Genomic DNA, 24,559 nt, shown 5'->3' with positions numbered 1-24,559 from the left:
TGTTTAACACATTATTAGATTTTAATTTATGTACCCCAAAATTTTCCTTAACTTTCCTGTATGCTCCGTCTATTTTACCAATGTTCATTTCTCTTTCCACTTCTGAACACTTTCCTTTAATCCACTCTTCTTTCGCCAGTTTGCACTTCCTGTTTATAGCATTTCTTAATTGCCGATAGTTCCTTTTACTTTCTTCATCACTAGCATTCTTATATTTTCTACGTTCATCCATCAGCTGCAATATATCGTCTGAAACCCAAGGTTTTCTACCAGTTCTCTTTATTCCGCCTAAGTTTGCTTCTGCTGATTTAAGAATTTCCTTTTTAACATTCTCCCATTCTTCTTCTACATTTTCTACGTTATCTTTTTTACTCAGACCTCTTGCGATGTCCTCCTCAAAAATCTTCTTTACCTCCTCTTCCTCAAGCTTCTCTAAATTCCACCGATTCATCTGACACCTTTCCTTCAGGTTTTTAAACCCCAATCTACATTTCATTATCACCAAATTATGGTCGCTATCAATGTCTGCTCAAGGGTAAGTTTTGCAGTCAACGAGTTGATTTCTAAATCTTTGCTTAACCATGATATAATCTATCTGATACCTTGCAGTATCGCCTGGCTTTTTCCAAGTGTATATTCTTCTATTATGATTTTTAAATTGGGTGTTGGCAATTACTAAATTATACTTCGTGCAAAACTCTATAAGTCGGTCCCCTCTTTCATTCCTTTTGCCCAGCCCGTATTCACCCACTATATTTCCTTCCTTGCCTTTTCCAATGCTTGCATTCCAATCTCAAATTATTATTAAATTTTCATCTCCTTTTACGTGTTTAATTGCTTCATCAATCTCTTCGTATACACACTCTACCTCATCATCATCATGGGTGCTTGTAGGCATATAGACGTTAACAATCGTTGTCGGTTTAGGTTTTGATTTTATCCTTATTACAATGATTCTATCGCTATGCATCTTGAAATACTCCACTCTCCTCCCTATCTTCTTGTTCATCATGAAACCTACTCCTTTCTTTCTTTTTCTGTTTAGCCTCCGGTAACTGCCGTTTAGATAATTCTTCAGAGGATGAATGAGTGTATGAGTGTAAGTGAAGTGTAGTCTTGTACATTCTCAGTTCGACCATTCCTGAGATGTGTGGTTAATTGAAACCCAACCACAAAAGAACACCGGTATACACGATCTAGTATTCAAATCCATGTAAAAAGAACTGGCTTTACTAGGACTTGAACGCTGTAACTCTCGACTTCCAAATCAGCTGATTTGGGAAGACGCGTTAACCACTAGACCAACCCGGTGGGTTATGAAACCTACTCCTGCCTGCCCATTATTTGACACTGAGTTAATTTTGAGTGTTTATCGTTAATAAATATCAAAAAAGTAGAGGATCGAAGTTTCTCTTCTTCAAAACTCCCAAACTGCTAATAAATGGTTTAAATAATCCATTTTTTAAAGACATAAGATGCGCCCTTTCAAATAACTTTTGAAAGTTATGTCTGAAAACCCAACCAATTATAACCTTTTTTAGCAGGGCATTGTGATATTCCTGTCAAGTGCTTTTTAAAATCAAGAAAGGCAGTATTTGTAAAAGAATTACTGTCCATTCATATAACACATCACACCTAAAAAGATGAAGATTTGTTACAGAGGAATGATCGAGCAAAAATCCATGGAAGAAAGGAGCACAAAGGCACTTAAAACTATTAAAATCATTCTATAAATCACACGTTTGAATAATTAGTTAATGAAATGGACACATAGTTTCAAATCTCTCTCAATTTTCCTAACTTAGATACTTTGATTAACCACAATTTTTTTCCATTTTGAAGGAAATATTTATACTTTCAGCAGTAGATTTAATTAAAACAGAAGATAATCCAACAAGAATTCCATATATCCTTTAATAATGAGGTCACAATTGATTCCTTAGATTTTAAGGATCTAACCACCACTCTTAATATCATCTCTAGTTACAATGTTATTCTAAATCTGAATCTGCTGGACAATGTAGATTTTTCTTTGTACTATCAAAGTCATGATTTGCATCAGGAATGGAAATCAACATGGCAGAAAAATAATCATTTTAAAATCCTTGGAAAAGACTACTAGGAATCTTGTACTTTTTTCAAAACTCAGATTATTCAGTTTTAGAATTATTTTTGCTGTTAACAAAATTCCAAACTGTTTTACATTACTATGAACATCCTGCTACAAATCATGCATGGAAATATAACATTATACTTAAGAACAGACCTTATGTCCCTAAATGTTTTCAAATAATACCAAGAATCATGTTTTTTTCAAGCAGCTTTAATTTTCTATTTAATGTTTTGTATAATTGCTCCAACTAAATAAAAGTGGGTACTTGGCTTTAATAATGGTATACAACCACAAGTGGTCAGTACAATATACAGTAACAATTAAATGCATCATCAGAATCTGTATAATTGTACAAACTACTCCAATATGTACTCCTTAATATATAATCTAGCAAATAAAAATTAACCTACTTAAAATTAAGATATGATTATCTGGTACAATTTTTAAAGTGAATTCATTATTATTAACTTGAGTTCAACTATAGTAGCAAAAGATGATAACTAACTTCAAGAAATAATTCATGTTCAGTTTTTACTAGTATATTAGTCCGCATTTGGAATGGAATCTTAGTGAACAAAATTTAAGTTAATACTGTTAACTTCATTTAAATTAAATTCACCCAAAATTAGATTATCAGAAGAAATAACATTAACATCATCAGAAATTTCCAGTAATCATTTAAGCTTGCAATTGGAGGTATGTGTACTACAGTGACGTAGAAACTAAAGTTACAGGTAAATTTTATTTTAACTTTTATAGCTCATATCTTAAAACAGATCTAAACTACACTAACTGCTTTGATAACTCTGGATTACATGCTATCAATAGCCTACCACCACAACTCATTAGTGAGACAGTATAACAATGATCACATCTAAATACACTAACATTACCATTACTAAAAATACTTCTTCCAATCACATCTCTATTAAAACAAAACAACCACAATTAGTAGAAATAAATTAAACAAAAAATCATTTACTTTGTCTTAATCCCTCTTGCATTTTGACAATATACAGAATAGCTTTTAACATCAGTTGAGGTAATTTAAAATAAAAAAAATACATATCAAAAACACTTAAAATTATTAGCCTTTCAGGTTCATTAGATCAATATTGAAAGAGATGAATGGTTCATTAAACATTCATCCAGTGTTTAACCATTTATAATGTTTATTGATTTCTTTGCTTAGTAAAAACACCAATGAATTTATTAATAAAAAGATTCATTCGATTATTTAATAGTCTTATCTTGTGTCACCTTCTCTTGAAATAGTAATGTAATAGATTTTGGTCAATGGATTTGCTCCTTTCAATTTAATTTAGGACTGAGTTGTGAAAAATAAAAAGAATTTCTTTCCTATTCTAAAAAATTCATAATAGCTAGGTACTAAAAATTAAGTTGAGTAAAAAAAAAAAACACAAAAAACAGAGAATTATCATACCAACAATTTCCTATTTTTAAGGGAAATATGATAAAAAATTTAATATTTTGCAATAAGCAATAAAAAAAAGAAAAAAATTGTATTCCCTTTAAAATGGTTTGACACGATTCATGCTTTGTTATCTATGTATACCATTGTCATTGGTTGAAACACTGTTTCACTATACTGTTTGTAATGGAATAAGCAGTTCTTTGAGTTAAACTTTTATAGGATTTTTCACTCTATTGATATAAACAATTATCTCATTAGATAATTTACTGATTTTGAGGTGTATTAATTTAAACTTAGAAATTTTAGTTGTTTGTGGCTACATTGCTGTTACTTTTCACTTTTCACTCTTCATTTTATTATTTTTTTGTTTAATTATAGTCATTTTCAGTCTCTTTAAAGTAATTAATTTAAATCATTAAAATTGAGTTTGGATAAATTTTTAACAAATACTAAGTTATTTAATGGTGCAATAAACATATAAGCAATCTAACAAGAAATATAAATCACTCTTTAATCTGACATAACTGTTCTCAAGATAACAAGCACCACATGCCAGGCTTACTAAGCAAAGTAAAGAGTGAACTGAATTTCAGTTGTCTTCATCACATAAGCCAAACATAATCTTGCAAATCAGTATGCCAAATTTAGTACTGTAATCTTCACTTTAATCAGCTTGGGGAGGGCTTCATAGAGCATCATTACTCTAAGTAAAAGTAACTTTGATTGGTGCCTGTTATATCTCAGGTGTTTTATATGCATCATAGCCATGAGAAAGCCTGACACAGAGAGAGTAAAGCAATAAATTAAATACATCCTGTATGCTGAAAAAAAAAAGCAATATTGTCTATAATAACAGGGGAAATATGGGTTATAATGTTTTGTTATTTTCCAGATTAAACACAACTGCTACTTTGTTTACTTAAATTAAAATTTTTATCACCTGGTGTAGTACTAACAATAAATTTTTGTTTACTTAAATTATGGAACTACTCAGTTGTTTACTGAAACATTTATAAAGAGTATTCCAGTGAAATAACATGATTTTAGCAAAATAACTACCACCACGCGATACAACATGTAAACAATCAAGTTTTTCATTTTTTAAGAATAATCTATATCTCTCTTTTCATTATACATGTAGTATTACATAGATGAAAGTACTTGCACTAATTTTCATTGTTTCACAATATCTTTGTACTCACCATATGCCTAGCAGTTACTGCTGATTTTACTGTGGTATGATCAATTTTATTTCCTTCGCTATCGACCGGTAAATAAACAGAGAATTTTTTCATAGACAATAACTGATGGTCCAATTGGCATCTTTTTAAATACCAAGTTACAGCACCTAAAGATCTAACAGCAAGTTCACCATCTTCATTAGCCGTTAATCCCAAAGAATCACCTTTAAAAAAATTAACAAATGTAAACAATACATAAGTAATATTAAAGTAAATTAAATAAATGAACTGAAAACTTTCTATGACAGTTAAGATAAAAATAAAATGTGAATTGGAAAATACACTTATGACCGGGCAGTTTCAGAAAGAGCATAGGTACAGACACAATCTAATATGTGAAACAAGTTAAAATTTGACTTATTACTTAAGTGCAGTAAAATTCTGATAACTAAGCATGCCAACAACTTCGGTGAAATCAAAATATTACATTAAATATGCGTTATGGAATAAAATTAAAGACAGTCTATGAATTTTTTTTTTTAAATACAGTAATGTGATAATTTATTGTTAAAATCTAACAGTATAAAGTAAATCATTGTATGTCATATTAAATTTCAATTATCTGATAACTACTGGTAATTAATTTTGATGATACAGTAAAACAGGAGCCCAAGAAAATGAAGTGAGATGAGAATATTAAATGTAACATTAAGAATGAGAAGATAAGGGATGCCATTAAAACACTGGGAATTGGGTTTAACAAAAACTCAGAATAGGAGGGATATGTCAACAATACAAATTTTCATAAAGAAAACTCTTTTAATAAAAGATCTAGAGGAATCCATACATTCTACTATTTGCAACTCTGGGAAAATCCAAATTGTAAAAGAGATGTATTTTATTTTAAACAAAGAACTTAAATTAAATTGACTTTTGGGTCTTCTATGATCTTGCAGTTCCTATTAAAACTAACTAAATAAAAAAATAACATAATTAATTGATAAAAAATAGTGTCTAAACGTTAACAAAATAATGAAATTTAAACATAAATACCTTCACCAAGAAATATTTTAAGTGGTTCAGGCATTGAATCTTTATCAAAGTAAGTGTTTTCTACTAATTGTAATAATGTTTTACTTGATCCCCAAAACTCTGTATCTGGTATTAAAGCATCTTTTAATACAGCTGATAATGTTACATTTAATACTTGTTGAGTTTTCTTTGATATCTGACCTCTTTCATATAATATCTGAAACATAAAAATCCAAAATACAAAGAGATGTCAGACAAAAAAATAAACAATAAAACCTGCAATTATTTAAAATTATTAAATAATTAGCTTTCAAAACACTAAACTGCTTTTAACTTCATTTAATATACTTAAAGTCAGATTATAATTAAATTTAATTAATTATATTTACTACTGGCATCCCATGTTGTGGCTTCATCTGCAATGCATGCGTGTAGAACTTTAAAATCTTTTTAAAGTTCACATAATTTTTTACTAATTATGTGTGGGATGTTGTACTCAAAGTTAAACTTACAAGTTGCAACTTACTGGTCAAAATAGATTAATTTGGATGACTAGCAATTTTTCAGTTGTTAAATATTTGAATAGTTGTCCATTGAACTTCCCTTTAATTTTATTATCAAACTAATTTGTTGTTATGTATATTATGATAATCATACAAATGGATTTTTTACACTCAATGACAACTGATAGACAATGTTTATTGATACACACAATGAGATAAAAGAAGTTCTAGGTTATTTGTACTATTTTTTTATGAATTATATAGTAGACATACTTGTAAGGTTTTTACTCTGGTAAACATTCTGGGAGTCATACAAAAGAAAACAGTTAAAATTTCATAATGATTGGATCAGTAGTTTTTCCAGTTATTGAAAACATATGAAAACACTTCTCTATGTAGTAGTGAGATATTCAGTCAACTTTATTTTTCAAAGAAATTCCCAGACAATAAGCATAAACTAGTTTACTATTTTTTAGAGGTCCATGTTAAAAATATTACGAAAGACCTCTTAATTATGTAATTGTATAATACATTTTACCTATGTTTTGTTTGTTCATTTAATATGATATTTTTATTAAATTTTTTGTACTTGTAAATGGCATTATTCAAGTGTGTTATAATCTTGTTTTTTACATGCTATGCATCAAATTTGGTATAACGTGGCCAATTTCTTTGTATAAATATCCTGTCTTCATGAGATGATTTGCATAAATCTGTTACGTATAGTATCTGTAAGTATTCTTCCTACCTGTGGCCTAAATATAATGCAGTCTGTCCAATGTTATTTTTTGTGCTATCACTGCAGTCTGATTAGGTGCACACCTAGGTTGCTGAATTATCAGTGTGCGTTTTATTAGCATTCTGAATTATCTTAGTTAGCATTCACAAATTCACAAAATTTAAAAGAAATCAGTTAGATGAACAAACACAGCACAGAAGAAATGATTTGTTTGATTGCATACTTACAGGGTTTTCTGGTTTTTAAGACAGGACATTGTTGATAACAGTAGTAGTGGAAACTCCACAAAAGCCAATTATTAGTTCCATAAATGCTTTGTATAAAAAAGTTCCATTAATTAGAAAGTCAGCAGTTTAATATTTAACAATTTAAATAATTTACAATAGTAATTGTAATTTTGACAAATTTCTCAACAGTTGTTACACTGAGATGTAGTAATTTTACTTCCTTGTACGAAATAAAGGAAGTATTGTGGTCGTAAAAAACTTTGGTTTTCATATTTCAATGAAAATATCCATTTTTCTCCGTACCCATTTTGACTAGTTTCAGCATGACGTCTGTACATACATACTTATCTCACACAACTCAAAAACAATTAGCCATAGGATGTTGAAATTTTGGATTTAGGACTGTTGTAACATCTAATTCTGCACCACCCCTTTTGACTGCTATCAAAAGTGTCCAAAAAAAGCACAAAATCCAAAAAAAAATTGATTTTTGGACTCTTTCTTAACTGCAGTAATAAGCCATCATGAGAGCTTTTTAACGATATATCATAAGTGGTACTTATTTTCATTGGTTCCAGAGTTATAGCCAAACAAAATTTTAATTAATGAAATATTTGGATCTTACAAGGGGAAGGCACATTATTCAAATTAGACTTCATCGTCTTTTTTTTTTAATTTAAATATATTGATTTAAGTTATTAATGAAATAAAATTTTGTGTACTTTACATTTAAAAAAAATGTGAATATGTAATTTAATAGGCACACAAAGAAGCCGTATGGTGTCCATATAAGATTTTTTATAATATTTATTTACCTGAGCTGGAGGATAATGAGCAACCAAAGTACGTAATCTTGAACATTGTTTATCATCAATGAACTGACCCACATGAAAAATTCCAATACTTGTATCGATAAAGCAAACACCATATGCTGAACTTCCATTATCAAATTTCTGTGATCACAAAAAATAAATAAAGTGCAATATGTCTAAAATAAAATACATTATACAGTCAACAGTGTTCAGAGCAACATTCTAATAAATCTCCAATCATACAAAACAATTACTATTATTGTAAAAACCAAATACCTTACTACTAAAATAATGTAGAAAAGTACAAGGAACTATTTCAATATAATTGACTGAATACTTTTCCTGCTGGTACTGTGGCTTTTAACATCAGACTAAATTCAATGTTGAACTGGTAATTTTATTTTAATAAGTAATTTAATAATAAATCCAAGCTGAAAAATATAATAATTATATAAAAAATGTATTTTTCCATTTACTGCTTTGTTTCTTCTTCCATCCCTTAGTATTTTCACAGTTTTGCTTTATCAGAAAGTTTGACATAGAATTAAAACCAAAACATTTAATACATCCAAATTAAAGAGGTATAATATAAAATTTTATATTAGTGACTGTAATGGTAAACATATCCCTCTATAATTTTAACTCCTTAAGTAATGTTTTCAATTTAATTCTAAATAAACAATCTGAAGAAGTATATATCTCTATCAAAAAACTAAATGTGAAAGAAACAAAGCATAAAATGGAAAAAATCAATGTTATAAAAACAAAGTATTATTAAATACCAAATTTTTAATAAGTAATTTCTTGGAATTTATAAAAATAATATTACTTGCAATAATTGTAATGCTTCTTAATCTTACTTCCATAAATATAAGTATATGATTAACTGCAGATATGGAGAATTTCATAAAAAAAATTAAAAAATACACTAAACCGTTTGCTATAGAAAAGTCCAAAATACCACTCTTCTAACCTCTAAAACTTCATTTAAAATTCAGGATTCAAATCCAAATCAGGCTTACATTTTTCACCCACTACAAAATTCATTTCTCATCTATCATAAGCACTGCTCATCAAAGTTTAGAAGGCATGAATACAGATGTGCAATAGTTCTACCAGAAATAATGAAATAGTACAGTATAAGGGATAATGAATCACAACAGGATATAGTGGTAACAAGAAGCCAGTCATTTATACTGTATTCATATTGCATTCTTTGTTTCCACAGGTTTTACAAACAGCATTTTCAAGTTTTATAACCAGTGCTTTTCAGAACTCATTCTTCATTTCCACATTTTATGTGCAGTATTTTTCAATATTCATCACTAACCATTTTTTGTTTTATACTATCTTCTCATCACATTTACCTTCGCAATGCCTCAGCAAACATCTAATTTCACATTAGGATGAGAAATGACTTTAAAAAATCAAAACAAATGTGTAATAATAAGCATTTACAACAAAATAACTGAAGAAAATCCAGAATTGTTTGTTTTGAAATTCAAACTAGTATACCTGACCTTAGCACCATGTCTACCCATACAGTGTGTGTGAAGTTATAACACAATCAAGTAAACTTGGAGAAAATGAACATTTCAGTACAACTAAATAACCTTTTAAAATAATCTTTATTTCTGAAGAAGAAAGTTAAAAAATTGAAACTTAAAAAAAAATTTCATTAAGAAATATTGTATACAACATTTATATATAGCATAAAACATTACCAACATTAAAGAAGTTATTATTGCTTTTAAAAATAGAACACATGCAAATTGCATCCAAGAAATTTTATGGGAAATTTTGAGGAACATGAGTTTTAGGTGGAAGATGGAAAATACAAAAATGTTGGGAGAAACACAATATGTTTTAAAAAAGTAAATTATTTAAAACAAATGAAAATTTACAGACAAGAAAGAATATCAATTATTTTTTCAGACAAGTCATACATTACTCAACAAACATAAAAAATAATGATTGGACACTATTAATGGCTATAAAAATCCCATATCCAAATGATCAAAGCTGATGTTGGTTAACACAAGCAGTGCTACAGGAGAAATCCAAATAAACTTTTGATTTTTAAATTAGGTCAAAAGCAAGAAACCACAACATGAATGCTGAGAAAAATGGATGGCAATTTAATAAAAATCCTTTTACCTCATTCAGCTTAGATAATTGACAATACTCACTATCATAACTTACAATTACAGAAGCCATCAAATTCAGTGGCAGAAATCAAGAATTGCCAGAATGATTCCAAAGCAGAGAATTCTATCCTGAGCAGGTATGTTATGGTATAATGCGATAAGTTAACTATATAAAATAGAGCAATTAAATAATTCCTACTATGAAGAGTACTACTTCAACAGAATATTGGAGAATTTTGATGACAATGTATTAAAACTGGCACCATATGATCCTGAATTCAACCCAACTGAGCTGATTTAGGTGAAAATATGACGGATTGAATTAGAAAATGTTTATATTAGTAAGAGATAATAAAAAAAATAACAGATAAAATTGTCTGAGCTGCCGGCTAAATATTGGAAGCAATGCTACAAACACAATGTTGACATGAAAACTGGAATGTTTGCAGTAGCTAACAATGTAGCAAAACCAGTGACGACCATAGTGCCAATGAAGCTTGGTTATCAGACAGTGAAAAGATGATAAGGTTGGGACAGAACATTACATTAAAAAAAAAACCCTTTCTTCCTAATTTTCCTTTTTGTTATAATAAAGAAATCAAAGTAAACTACAAAAAATATATAAAAATAAAAATATCGTTGATAGATAATAAAGGGAAACGAACTGCACATGCATTACATACATTCACAAGCATACTGTACATGCATTCACAATTGTATATGTGTGTTCATCAACTAAGCTTTATGAACTTTTACAATTAATAACTACAATTGGGCATCAACTTATCAGTATATATAAATACATAGATATCTCTCTATCGTTGTAATATTGATGTGGAATACCCCAAAAGAGCTAATAAATTTTTTGTTTTAGAACACTCATTTATTCTTACAGTACGTGGAAAAGACTTATGTTTTAAAGGATATGTAAATTCAATTTCATTTCCTAAGGCCCAATGAATTTCTTTTTTTACTTAAACCTTATTACTTAAGACTTATTAACCTTATTTTACTTAAGACTTATGTTTTAAAGGATGTGTAAACTCAATTTCATTTCCTAAGGCCCAATGAATTTCTTTTTTTACTTAAACCTTATTTTACCTTTAACCTTTTTTTCTTTATTTACTTAACCTTATTTTTTTAGATTACTAATGAGAAAGTACAAAATCACTGATCAGTTTTCGCTGATCTATGATTTTTTTTATATTTTAAATGAAAATTTAATTTAATATAACTTATTACCAACATTACTTTCAAATAAATTCACTGTGGTAACTAACTCGTATGTAAACAGCAAATTCTTTTTTGTGTAAATTTGCTTTGAAAACTCCTGACAATTTTTATGCAGAGGGAGGAAAGATTTCTATCAGTAAAAGAATTAGTCTCTTCTAATTAAAATCAATGAAAGATAAATATAAATACAAACTTTTTCGCAGATAGCAAGAAGAAACTGGGCTTCGGCTTGGCTATTTCCACCATCAACCACACTGTATATTCTTGTACCTTTACTCGTAATTTGACAAATCTCCCTTTTTACCACTTTATCAAACTTTGTCACCTTCCCCACTGAAATAATAAAATAATTTAGTTACACATATTAATATGTAATAAAAATATAAAGTGATAAGCTATATTTTGAAATATAATCAATTTATAGAATTATTATTCCGTAAAAAGGTGTCATTAAGAAATACTTAATGACACCTTTTAGCAGTACCGTAGCAGTAGTACTTTTAGCAGTACCGTAATATAAAGTTCCCATAAACTTCATACTCTGAAATATATTTCTTTGACCAACATTTTTATTAATCCTAAACAAATATTTGTAATAAGAATGTAGGTTTTAGATTACAACATGATGAAAAATCTCTGAAATACTTAAAAAGAAAGCTGTGTCATCAAAGATATTAGCTTAAAAAGTACCACTTTTTTGAGAATATGTAGTTCATGCTAAACCACTCAAACAATCCATTATATTGTACTGAAGATGATCTTTGCATACTTAAATAATCTTTATACTACTTCAGTACATAATACCTAACTTAGCTCGTAGCACATCTTATTTCAGACTGAACTTCACGGTAAGGAGTCTAAGTGGAAAGCCAAAGCTTAGCTAGCATATGACATGGCTTTTAATAATCAAAATCTCCACCTGACCGGTTCTAACCAGTATAATAAAATTTAATCCTTAAAAAATAAACTACTAGAATAGAATATGAATGACAGTAACGCAAGTAACCAGGAAGTAGTGCTAGGAGATTACAGAAAGAAAATGTGGTACTGTGAAGGAACAAAGGAGAATAGATTGCTGATGTATCACAGATGATATGGAAGAGAATAATGACAAAAGGCAGTGTAAAACATATTCAGTTATCTGAATAAAAAATATAGCTACATAACTAGTAATTAATTTTTCACTGAGCTTGCTATTCCCTGGAAAAATATTTCTTCTTAACATAATTACCTATGAATTAAAGTTGTAACATTTGAAATTATTTAGACTCAACTCAGTCACTAGTAACATATAGGTAAAATGTAGTATAATGATAATCTACCCATTAATAAAACAAAGAAAATAAATATATTACTTGTTTTACACCGTTTTTCCATCATATCTGGAGTTTCAGTTTGTTCAATGCGAGCTACTTTATAACCTTTCTCTACTAAAGTTGTTGCAAATCTACCATAAGCAATTTCTGGAAAACCAGAGTGTGCAAAATCCCCCTGTAACAATTTATCATAAAAAATAAAATTCTCACAAAGCATTAATTATAGTCGATTAACATGGTAAATGTCTATTTAAAGTGAGTTAACATAAATTAATTAAGTACAATATTTCTTTTACATAAGCTTTCAATGACTAAAAAAAAAAAAATTAGTAATATTCTTCAACTAAAACAATTCGTTGCTTAAGATAAATCAGAAGTGAAAATAACACACAAACACACATGAACTGAAAGCTTCTTCTTACCTTGGTTAAACATACAGTGTTAATTATACAGTGTTAAAAATATTCATCTAATTTCAAAAGGCTTTAACTCATCTGTTCACCACTACCTAACAAATCTATAACATATAAGGGAATTCTAGAGTTTTACTTGGTTGCCACCAACTACTTCCCTCGTGAATGCTCTCTTCAACCTGTGCCAAAATAGCGACCCTGCAACAGAAAGTGCTCTGTGTTCTCCACTTCAACAATTATGAGTCCAGAACAGCTGTGCACTGCACAGCTGTTCTGATTTTCGACAGTATCCCGTTATTCCACCTCCAGCTGCTTAGAACATTTTACATTGGAACCTTACAGTTTCAAGAAACATAATGTTTGTGTAAATAGAAATCTGCAGGTCACCCCTGTAAGTTGGATAAAAATGTTGAGTGCATGTGAAAGTTTTGCATGTAAATCAGGAAAGTTATCTCATCATGCCAGCCAAAAGCTAATCATTCCTTATACGACTACCTGATGTATTTTGCAGTGACGTTTGCTACTCAAACCGTACAACTGATTCAACTGGTGTTAAGACCTCCATAGAGGTGATAAACAATATGTAGTTTTGCGAACTCATCCTTGTCAAGAAGGAATATTATGCTTTTCTACTGCGCTTAATATTCAATCTTAGAGGGCCATGTTTTATCTAACTGAAAAGGTGAACTACCACAACATGAGGATATGGGGATCAGAACTGCTGCATACAACAGTCAAGCTTGAAAGATTATCAATGTTTTCTGTGCAATTTTCCAAGTAAAGGTTTATGGTCCTTGCAATTTTTTTTTAGAGAACAGTTTTAGGAGAATACCATATGTGGAAATATTGCAAGATTGTCTTTTCCAGCAGTTACAAGCAGATTGTGATGAATTTCATTTTCTAGAAGGATGGAACATCCTACACTGTCATCTGCAAGTTCAAACGTTTCTTAACAAGGAAACAAGGAATTTCCACAACAATGGATCAGCCATAAGATGCTTGCTGATTTGGTATTTCATCACTGGCCACTATGGTCACCAGTCTCGCTGTCTGTGATTTTTTTTGTGGGGGTTTGTGAAGGACTCTATTTACAATAATCCTCTTCCAGCACATGTGGATGAACTCCAAAACCACTCAACAACAGCAGAGGCTGTAGTAACACCCAACATGATCACTCAAGTATAGGACGAGTTTAACTATCGCATAGATTTATGCATTTGGAGAGTGCCATACTGAGCATTTATGAAAATTGTAAATAAAATTTTGCATTCAAACATGTATTTTACAATTTACTGCAAGGACATTCACTGTTCATTTCCTTAAAAAATACAATTTTTTGGAATCAGATGAATCTTTTTTCCTCATGCTGCCTCTAAATTATAAAACTTAATTAGTAATATAAAATGGAATTTAAAAAAAAACTATATAATACATAAATAAATATTAAAAAAAAGAAAGTTTCTTGTACATAAATTGAAAAGAATTAACCAATAGATTACCTTCATATATGTGAGATTTAACTCATTAACACCAATTACTGCATCCATGTGGAATAATTCATAAAATTTACCAACTTTAAAAAATAAAACACAATCAAAATATGTTGCTTTCATATCCCACCATTGTTTATGTGCCTGAAATAATAAATAAATTCAATATTCAGAATAAAGAAAAAAAAAAGATTATGGAGAAACACTAAGTAATAGATTACAAATTTATTATTAATCATACATTATTGTTAAAGTGAAGTCTCCTGAGTCACATATGAGATTTGTTTGTAAATGAAGAAATCTTTACAACCCATCTTATTATTTTCCATTAATTAACCCTACTACAACAATTTGTACACAATAAAGGTTGTATACTGTGCTGTAGATCAAAAGCCATTCAATAAATTTGTATGATGTTGGTTAAACAGATGCATACCTCTCCACCAGTTTTCATTCAAAAAATTTGAACAATCTATTGTCCTTTATAAATGGGTGTTAAGTGTGTCAAAAAATTTAGAATGAATGCTTGACTTTTCAGATAAAACCAATCAACTACCATGACAAATATTTTCTCATACACAACATACAAGCCACGTAACTTATAATGTAAACACTTTCTTCTGGTTTATTTTTAAGTTGCATAAACAAATTTAAAGAAAACAGTTAAGTGAGTAATCTGATATGACTGAATAAAATTCTGATGAATACTAACAAAGTTATAAAAAACTGAATTCAATAAAAATTACATGTTGCACACATTACATTTCATTTAGTAATAAACAATTACTAAATTGGGTTTATAGACTGAATTAGTTTTATATACATACAAAAACACTATCATTATCGCTTTTGTTTAGGTTATATTAATCATTATTAAAATATAAATATTTCCAATTAAAAAACACAAATAACACTTTTTATTTTCAACTGTAATCAACAATAGAAACATATTATTTTGCATAATTGAATTTATATAAACAAGCATTTCAAAAGGAAAATAGTTGTTATTCTACTTTTTAACTAATCATTAAACAATAAAACATTTCATTCTAAATGAAATAATAAACTAAATTTTTTTTTTGGTAGAATTTTACTTTTAAAGCAGACAACAGATTAATTATCACTTACAACTCTTAGTTTGGAAGTAACTTAACAAGCTTAAATTTAGAAAATTTAAAAAGTGTTATTTTTTTTAATCTCTGAGCAGTGTTTTCTATACTTTTTTTCTTCAAAGTTAGTATTATTTACTTTATTTTTAATTTTTATTTAAATTATGTATTAACTTAATTTTTATAGACAAATGCTTCTTACAGAAAAAGAAGTTATTCACAAGATATACAAGATGAAAATAGTTTAATCTGATGAATTTCATGTGAAATCTTGATAAAAATAAGAAAATTAATACAGAGAAGTGTAAAACAAGGAAACTACTACCAATAGCAGGCAGTCAGATAAGCTAAGTCTCCTGAAAAGTGAGAATGTGTACCAATTTTGTAATCTTATTTTTACAAGTAATTCTCTCATATTAATTTATTAAAAAATCTTATCTTAAGGAAACATAAAAAAATTCCTTCATATTGTATATGGAAGTGTCAAATGAAACAACTTACAGCAAAACTACCAAGAGAACTTTCTCTACAAAATACAAAAAGAGTAATCCAAATTGATCCATTCAGCAAGGCAATATACATTTTTTTAAATCTTTTCAGAACTAACATACTGTAAATCCTAGTTCATGCTCAGACTAGGTTATTTTATTGAAGTTACTCATCCTTATGTAGTCATTCTCTGTATGATTATCACTTCACAATCACTAGGAATGAAGGTTTCTTTAATTCATTTATAACTTTTTTTATTAAGAATTTTTAAAACACAATTTTTATTATAAATATAAACAAAATTAAGTTTTCCTTTGAATAAAACTAAGGACTAAAAGGATAAAACATATCTGAGAAATGTTTTTTTTAATTTATCTAATAATTCTTGAATTTTGAAAAGTCAGAAGCCAGGTGGTTGATCTTTATTACTGGCAAAATGAAGCATACTAAGAGTATTCAAATATTTGTCTCTAGACAGTTTTGGAAAACATTGGGAAATGTTATAACCTGTATGCTGACCAGAACACTTATAGAATTTATCTTATTTCTTAACAAAAGCATCATGGTCAAACTAAAAAATGTATACAGTTCATTGATGTCGGTTAGTTTCCAACATTGTAAATTTGAATGAACAAGACTAGTTTATTCAGACGCATGGGTTTAACGTGTGTTTTTTTCATTCACTATATGTTCAGTAATTTCAGGCATTATTAAAGTTTTAATGAGAAGAAATATTAAATCCTGGACACAAATGTGACAATCAGCTGTTTACTAATAGAGTTTAACAAAACTTACACAACCTAGTTTTAGAACACTGGTAACACGATTTTATTCTTTCTATTTCCAGCTCTTAGCTGCAACCAGATAGTGCACAGTTTATTTAGTGCACTGTTTAGTGAACAGATAGTACAAAAGTTTATTTTAAAGCCAATAAAGTGCAGCACTTGCAGGTAAAAGAACTGTATCAGTCACATTAACACGAAGATAGTACTCAAATGATAAACTTCTAAAACAAGTTTACACGACCGTAGTCTTTGCAGACAGTTTATTGCAATTGCAGAAGTGCGAAGCCAGTCTTGAAAAGGTTAAATAAAATACAAACTGGTAGAATTGGGAATCTCCTCCTTTTCTTATGTCATTAAAAAATAGTTTCAAAACAATGCTTTACAAATATAGAAATATGAAAAAAAAAACACATCCATGTGGCCTGTTGATTGGCCAAGGTAAAAAAATAAAAGTAAGAAGTATTTCTAACCGCACACTGCTAAAGTATTTTATGCTTACCATTAAAACGATTTTCAGAAGATTAACCTTCTGCACAAAATGTTTTAATTTTAAAACCATCAATTTCAGCCAGTATAATTAAAAACAATTAATTCAAACTTTCAAAGTAAGGAAGACAGTTTTATTAAAGTAAGCATGCAGTCTTTATCATGATATCTTAAATTTAACTGGTAAAATGATTTGATTCTTATACGAAACTGTGATACACATGTATTTGATAATTTCTAGTTATCAAATATTATCACATATTTCAATTTTAATGTTATTGTAATTTTTTAATAAATATACTTTGTTACAAAGTAAGGAACTTATGAAGATAACTCTGAAAACATGTTCTTATTAAATAAAAGCAAAAATTGAGATAAAAAGGGAAGAATATCTTCCCTATATTATACTGATTTAAAATCACTGATTTTAAATTTCATATTTTCAATTGTCTCACATTTATTAGATTCTTTCTTTATGTGATTTTTATAATTAATTTGATTCAATATATCATATCTCATGGCTGTTTAATGTTCTTTATATCATAGGTGGAAATTTTAATTTGTAAAACCAGTACCAAAATGATGCATAAACAAATTTCATATTAAAAAATTAAATATTAGCAGCTTCTACATTACAATTTATTATACTTTATATCACAGTAGATTTCTGATTTGATAGTATGAATAAGTTTTTAATTATTTTTTCTATGTGATAGTTTTAAACATTTCTTTTAACTTCCACTTATTTATCATATAAGGGTAGAATGAAATGTAATGAAACCCCCACAAATAAGATTAATCCAAATGTCTCTACATAATTATATTCCTTTGTAATAAACATATGAGACTGTCTTTTGTTCATGAATAACAATAAGCTTTGAAATGGGGCAGAGTACCTACACCATACCAACAAAATTAAAATGTGCAGTACTCAAAACTTTTAGGGTTGAAAATATTACTTCAATTGAAATTCATTACTTTTCTCAAGTTTTTATAGCAAAGGAGCTGTTGACAAAATGTATAATGTCAATGAATAATGAGAATTCATTAATGTGAACTTGATCAAACAGAAATATCAGACAAATCTTGCAGGGAAGACTAATTTCCATAACAGATTCAAAATACAAAATTCTTATTAGTCAATCGATTAAATAAGATGTTTGTATTACTGAAAACATATTGCAGTTAAGATCAGAACATCAGAAGAAAGGATGATCATATTAATAATTGACCTGGTTAATGAAAAATTAGTTTGGTGGTTGGTGAAAAACTTGTCCAGGAAACAAAAATCAAAAAGCTGTATGTTAGCAACTACCTTTGAATTGTTATCAGAAAGGAGATAAATTTCTTTTCAATTGTAACTAATGATCAGAAACAACAATATCACTTCCCAAGGAAAATGGTAGCAATGGAATATCACCAAAAACCATCATCAGTCACAAAAATTCAAAATGTAGCATCTGGACAAGATTCTTTATCAATTTTTTTGTTTTTAGTAAAAACAACATTTATATTACTAAGTATTACGCAAATATAATTAATTAATTCTATTTTGTATATTATTATATTACCTTTTTAGAACTGTAAAACACTGTCAACAAACCATAATGCTTTATTTGTCGATGATAAAACATTTTTAACTACAAACTTTCCTTGCACTTCAATCAATATATACTGAGACTCTCAATTAATTCCTGTCATGTTGGCAATAGTATAATAATGTTCACAGATTAAGAAATAATCATTAGTCAGAAGTACAGTGTATGCACAGTTTGTCATTCGATAGTTAGATCACTATAATAACAATGTTAATCTGCTTCCCCCAAATTTAAATGAAGTAGAAGATATTCAATACCTTAGACACAAATCTTTCAAGACCCATTAACAATTATCAAATCTGGCTTATTTTATCATCATACAAACAAATGGGAGACATTATTATTATTAAAGTATAGTTAACATATTCATTTTAAGAATTTATTTACAGGAATCCATTACTGCTGCATCAGCAAAAATAAAAAATGATACACCTAATTGTAAAATATTATTAAAAAAAATAACACTTACAGGAGTGAGATTCTTTTTAAAATCTTCAGGTATTCTTAAAGTCCTAGGATCATAATCAGGGTCATTTTGCTTTCTATTTTTAATATCACGAATTTTATCTGGCTTCAGAAAATCAAATTTTAAATGGGGCCAGCTATCAGTTCGACTTTCTTGTATTCCCTGTGCCTGTAGTAAAAAAAAATTTTAAATAGATAAAACAGAGATAAATTTTAAACATGCAAAAATTTTACAAATACATATCACTAATACTTTTACATGTGCACTGGAAGCTGGAAGATAAAGTAACAGGAATAAAGTAAACTGCAGGCAACAGAAATTAAATTTCTCAAGTACAAAGAGGAAAACAAGTCAGAATCAAATTGAAAAAACAGGGCAGATGGGTGTGAATAGAATACTTAACAGATTTAGGAAAGATAATGACTTAGAATTTGAAGAGAATGATAATGACAGAAGTTATAAGAAAGGTCTTTAAAAGTAATAGTAAAAGAAAAAATATGTTTTTTTGAGAAGATTGATATATGGTAATCAACTTAAAACCAGAAAAGCCTGGAAATAGGAAGAGATGAAATAGCACAATATTTATTATATCTTACATCCTTAAATACATGCTTTTTTTACCTAATACTGGTTTTTTTCTGCAGTTGTTATCCTCAATAGAGTATAAAATTAACACTGCTCTTAATTGTAGCCGCTGTTGTAATATAAACCTCAGCAATCAACATAGTTTTTTAAAAACTTCCATCATTGCTTCTCAATATACCATAACTTCTCTTCTCCAATCTGTCTTATTATTATTACAAGCTCTATCAAGCATGTCTTTTAAAAATTACGACATTTTCAAAACACGTTGTTATACAACATATAAATTATTCACAAATACATCAGTTCATCAGTAGTGAGTCAGAAATGAATTCTGGATAGCAATTTTATGTTTTTGTATATAAATATATTATTTCATTAAAAAGATAAATGAATCTATCATTTGGACAATCAAAATTTAAATAAAATTATATTTCCTACCCTTTCATACTGTAAAACAATTTACTTATTACGAATATCTACAAAATGAATAAACAAAGCAATAAAAATAATTAGTAAATTGGAATAATGATAACAAATATGATAAAAGTATAGTGCACCCTCAATTTACACAGGTGTTACGTTCTGGAAAATTTCTGCGTAAAATGAAATCACATATATTGAGACTCACATTTAATGCAGAAATATAGGTCAGGTTCTTTTTAAGTTATACAGTAAATGATATATGTAAATTACTGTACTCAAAAGAACTGTTCTTTATTTTACTACTTTATTATTACAGTATCATTGTATTACTTTGATGATATTACAGTACAATGTACTTCAAAAGAAAAAATAGGTACTGTATGTAGATTATTTCCACTAACATCATTTAACATTTATTATCATTTATCATTTAGTTTTATTTTCACTTAACATTAAAAAGCTAGTATTGGTGGACTGTTCAGTAAGAGTCTGTTCTTCCTTGTTTGGTGCAACTATATTTCCTAGTTTCCACTGAAACCGCAAACTATGCTCCACAACTGGATCTTCGGCAATTATAAAATCTTATAATTCCTCCATCTTTTTACAAATTTGTCTAAATTTGTTAAAGTCAACTGTTTATTTTTTATTAAAATTTTCTCTTCTTCATTTTCATCACTTGTATGATTTCATTTTCTATCATTACCATAAGTTTTGAATCACTTAATTCTTCATTCTGTATAAGTTCATTTATATCTTGTTCCTGTATGTCTAAAAATCCTTCTCCTGGTAACTGTCTGGCAATGTTGACTATTTCGTTACAAGTATCCTCTACATCTTTATTTATTTTGTCTCTATCATCTATGGCTTCATTACATCCTCTCTTCAACCAGACCTTTACTGCTTTAGGCCAAAGCTTCTTCAGCAGGTGTTTAATGTTTTCTGTTATAACCTGTCTAAAGATTTTTTTATGTTTGCAATGTAATTAGTAATTGTGTATTTTTCCAGCATTTGCTCAAAGTTAAAGATTTATCCTATTCCATGTCATCAAAAGATTTTTTAAATGTTTGATGAACGTAGTGCTTGAAAGCTGCATTTACACACCCGTCAAGGGGTTACAAGGGTGTGCTGTTGGACAGGAGAAACTCAACTTGGATATTTTCATCAGCTTCTTTCAGTAGTACCTCTGGTGAGCTAGAACTAGTGCAGTTATCTAGAACAAGCAAAACTTTTTATGCAAGATTTTTGGAGGCTAAGTAAATTTTAACCTCTGGTTTAAAACAGTTATTAAACCAATCCAAATAAATATCAGCAGTCACCCAAGCATATTTATTAGCTCGCCAGAAAACCAGAAAGTTATTTTTGTGTTTTTTAATACACGAGGATTCAAGGATTTATAACTAACAATGGCTTCATCAAGCAGTTTCCAGGCGCATTCAAGCACAACAACAACGTAAAAAGATCCTGTGCTGCTTTATTACTCGATGCGGTTTTCTGTTCTTTAAAAAGAAATGTACGCTTTGGCATTTTTTTCAATATACACCTGCATTGAAAACCTGTTCCAGTATATAGCCTTTCTCCTTTATGATGTTTAAAAATTGTGGGGTATTGTTCAGCAGCTTTGAAATCTGTAGAAGCTTCTTCACCTTGAAGTTTCACATTGTGCAAATGGTGTATTTTTTAAATCTCTCGAATCAGCCCTTACTAGCGTTAAAAATGAAACTGGATGAACTATTGGTCAAAATTTCATACTTATTACCTGTTTCACTGAACATTCTGCGATAAAGCCGCATAGTCTTTTCTCAAATTAAAGCTGAACTTAATGGTGTAAGCTTTTGAGTTTGGTCTTCAATCCATGTAACTAACAATTTTTCAACTTTCTCCAATATTGGATTTCACATGTACAAAACAACCTAGGCACAGACCGGTACACTGGCTGCGATACTTTGGTGAATTTGACTTTATTAAGCCATATTGTACACACAGATGATTCATTTAAGTTAAACTTTCTACCTACATACGCCACAATATATTTATTATCTAGGCAATTTAGAATTTTATTCTTTTCTAATAAGAATAAAACCTTTTTTATTGTTTCTGAGGTTTTAACACAGTACTTATTTTTGATCACAGTACATAAAGGAACAGGTACAAAAAAAAAAATAGTCCTATGAACGTGGCTGCAAAACACACTAAAACTCAATAACAGTAATGAGATGTATTTAACGCATTGTTTTTGTACTCAGACACATGCAGGCTAACATAAACTGTGAATGAACAATGATTGTGAAAGCAGTGTTCATTACACTGAGTCATTACAATGACTCATAGGCATTTCCTGTTAGTACAGGATAAATTGTACTGATAAATGTGTGGATACTTAATCTGGTAATCGGAATATGAACTGTACTGCAGTATTTTAAATTGTTTTACAAAGTATGATAATAATCATGTTATCGCATATAAGTGAAACCTATTGTGTATTCAGAAATAATTTTCCTAAGTTATTCAAACACGTATAACCAAAATCAGATAAAAAAAATTACATGTAAATTGAGGGTGCACTGTATTAAAATAGGATACAGATTAGGGCAAAAAAGCAAAACAGATTTAGAAATTTGTGAGAATTGATTTTCAAGTACAAGCAAGGGAAACCTACAGTATGTGCAAAACCTACAACTGCCACAAAGGTAAAAATTAAGAAAAAAAAATTCATTAAAAACTAGCCCGCCAGGCTGGTCAAGTGGTTAACTTATCACCAAAAATCAGTAGTTTAACAGTTGATTTCTAACGTTGAAGGTTCTAAGGTTCAAATTCTAGTAAAAATTAGTTGCTTTTATATGGATCTGAATACTAGGCAATGGATACCCATGTACTTTGGTGGCTGGGGTTTAATTAATCACATATCTCATGAATGGTTGGGTTGGGTCCATACAAGATTACACCTCATTTACAGGCCATACATCCTCATTTAATTGGGCCACGGGGAGCGGTTTCTTATTGTTCACTAGTTGCAATGTACACATTAGGAAGAAATGAATATACATCAAACTATTCTTCATTTATTTCTTCATCAAACTATTGAAATAACAAGACATTTAACAATCCATCAACAAATTTTTTAACAAATATTATCACACTTACTTGTAAATTACTGTTAAAAATTATAACTCATAAATGAAATGTTTCAGAACATATTCCTCAAACTTCAGGTCACCAAAATAAGCAAAAATTTCATATTAACATAAGTACTATTTTGCTTTGTTTTCCTTCTGGACACCATTTTGATTTTCAACAAAAACAATTGTTTTTCAAGAACGGATAAACCTACTTCAATTAAATTTGGCAAATCTAAGACTAGTGTCTTTTACAAATTAAACAATTTTGAGATCACCTTCAAAATGGCAGCCACCTAAATTTTTTAATCTTCAATATCTTTGTAATTATTTGTTCTATCACATTTTTACTTATTATAAAATTTATTAAGCATTTTATTTTGAACAAAATAAAGTAAAACCGTAATGCAAGCTGATCAATTTTTTACTATATTATTTATTATTAATAATTTTTATTACATTTAGCAGTCAAAAAATTATCAGCTTTGTATTATGGTGCGCAAGCATACTGCCAAGTTAATTGTCTGTGATAACTCAACTGTTTTTGTCAATGGATTTTTACAAATGAGGTGTCATTTTGTTCAAAATAAAATGAAAGCTTATAAATATTTCAATAATATTAACTACAAAAAAAAACAATTAGAGGTTAGGTAACAAAACTGACTAGACTTTCTTTTCCTATCCTACAAAATAAAATAGTAATTAAAATGCCCTACTAAAAAAATTAAGAAAGCCATTTACTTACAAAACTAGAAATGAAAATCTCAACTGCTAATGACGTGTTATTTTTAAAATACATTATAACATCTGTTATGATGTGTATGAATGTAAATGTATGTGTAATCTTGTACAGTCTCAAGTCGA

The 24,559-nt window shown here is 28.8% G+C and overlaps 1 protein-coding gene across 1 annotated transcript in view; it reads right to left on the bottom strand.

The window, feature by feature from the left end:
- The window catches only part of Msh6 (DNA mismatch repair protein Msh6), a 68,599-nt gene that overhangs the window by 39,099 nt on the left and 4,941 nt on the right, over positions 1-24,559 (bottom strand). Inside the window, exons 5-11 of the mRNA XM_075370645.1 lie at positions 19,578-19,742; positions 14,651-14,785; positions 12,778-12,913; positions 11,616-11,755; positions 8,046-8,183; positions 5,783-5,978; positions 4,751-4,953 (exon numbers count right to left, since the gene is read on the bottom strand). Of these exons, the coding sequence (XP_075226760.1) occupies positions 4,751-4,953; positions 5,783-5,978; positions 8,046-8,183; positions 11,616-11,755; positions 12,778-12,913; positions 14,651-14,785; positions 19,578-19,742 (1,113 nt within the window). The remainder of the gene's footprint in view (positions 1-4,750; positions 4,954-5,782; positions 5,979-8,045; positions 8,184-11,615; positions 11,756-12,777; positions 12,914-14,650; positions 14,786-19,577; positions 19,743-24,559) is intronic.

Source organism: Lycorma delicatula, chromosome 7, assembly GCF_047948215.1.
Source record: "Lycorma delicatula isolate Av1 chromosome 7, ASM4794821v1, whole genome shotgun sequence".
In the NCBI taxonomy this organism is placed as follows: Eukaryota; Metazoa; Arthropoda; class Insecta; order Hemiptera; family Fulgoridae; genus Lycorma; species Lycorma delicatula.
Note: the sequence above shows the minus strand (reverse complement) of the source record. Positions and strands in the feature narration are given on the sequence as shown.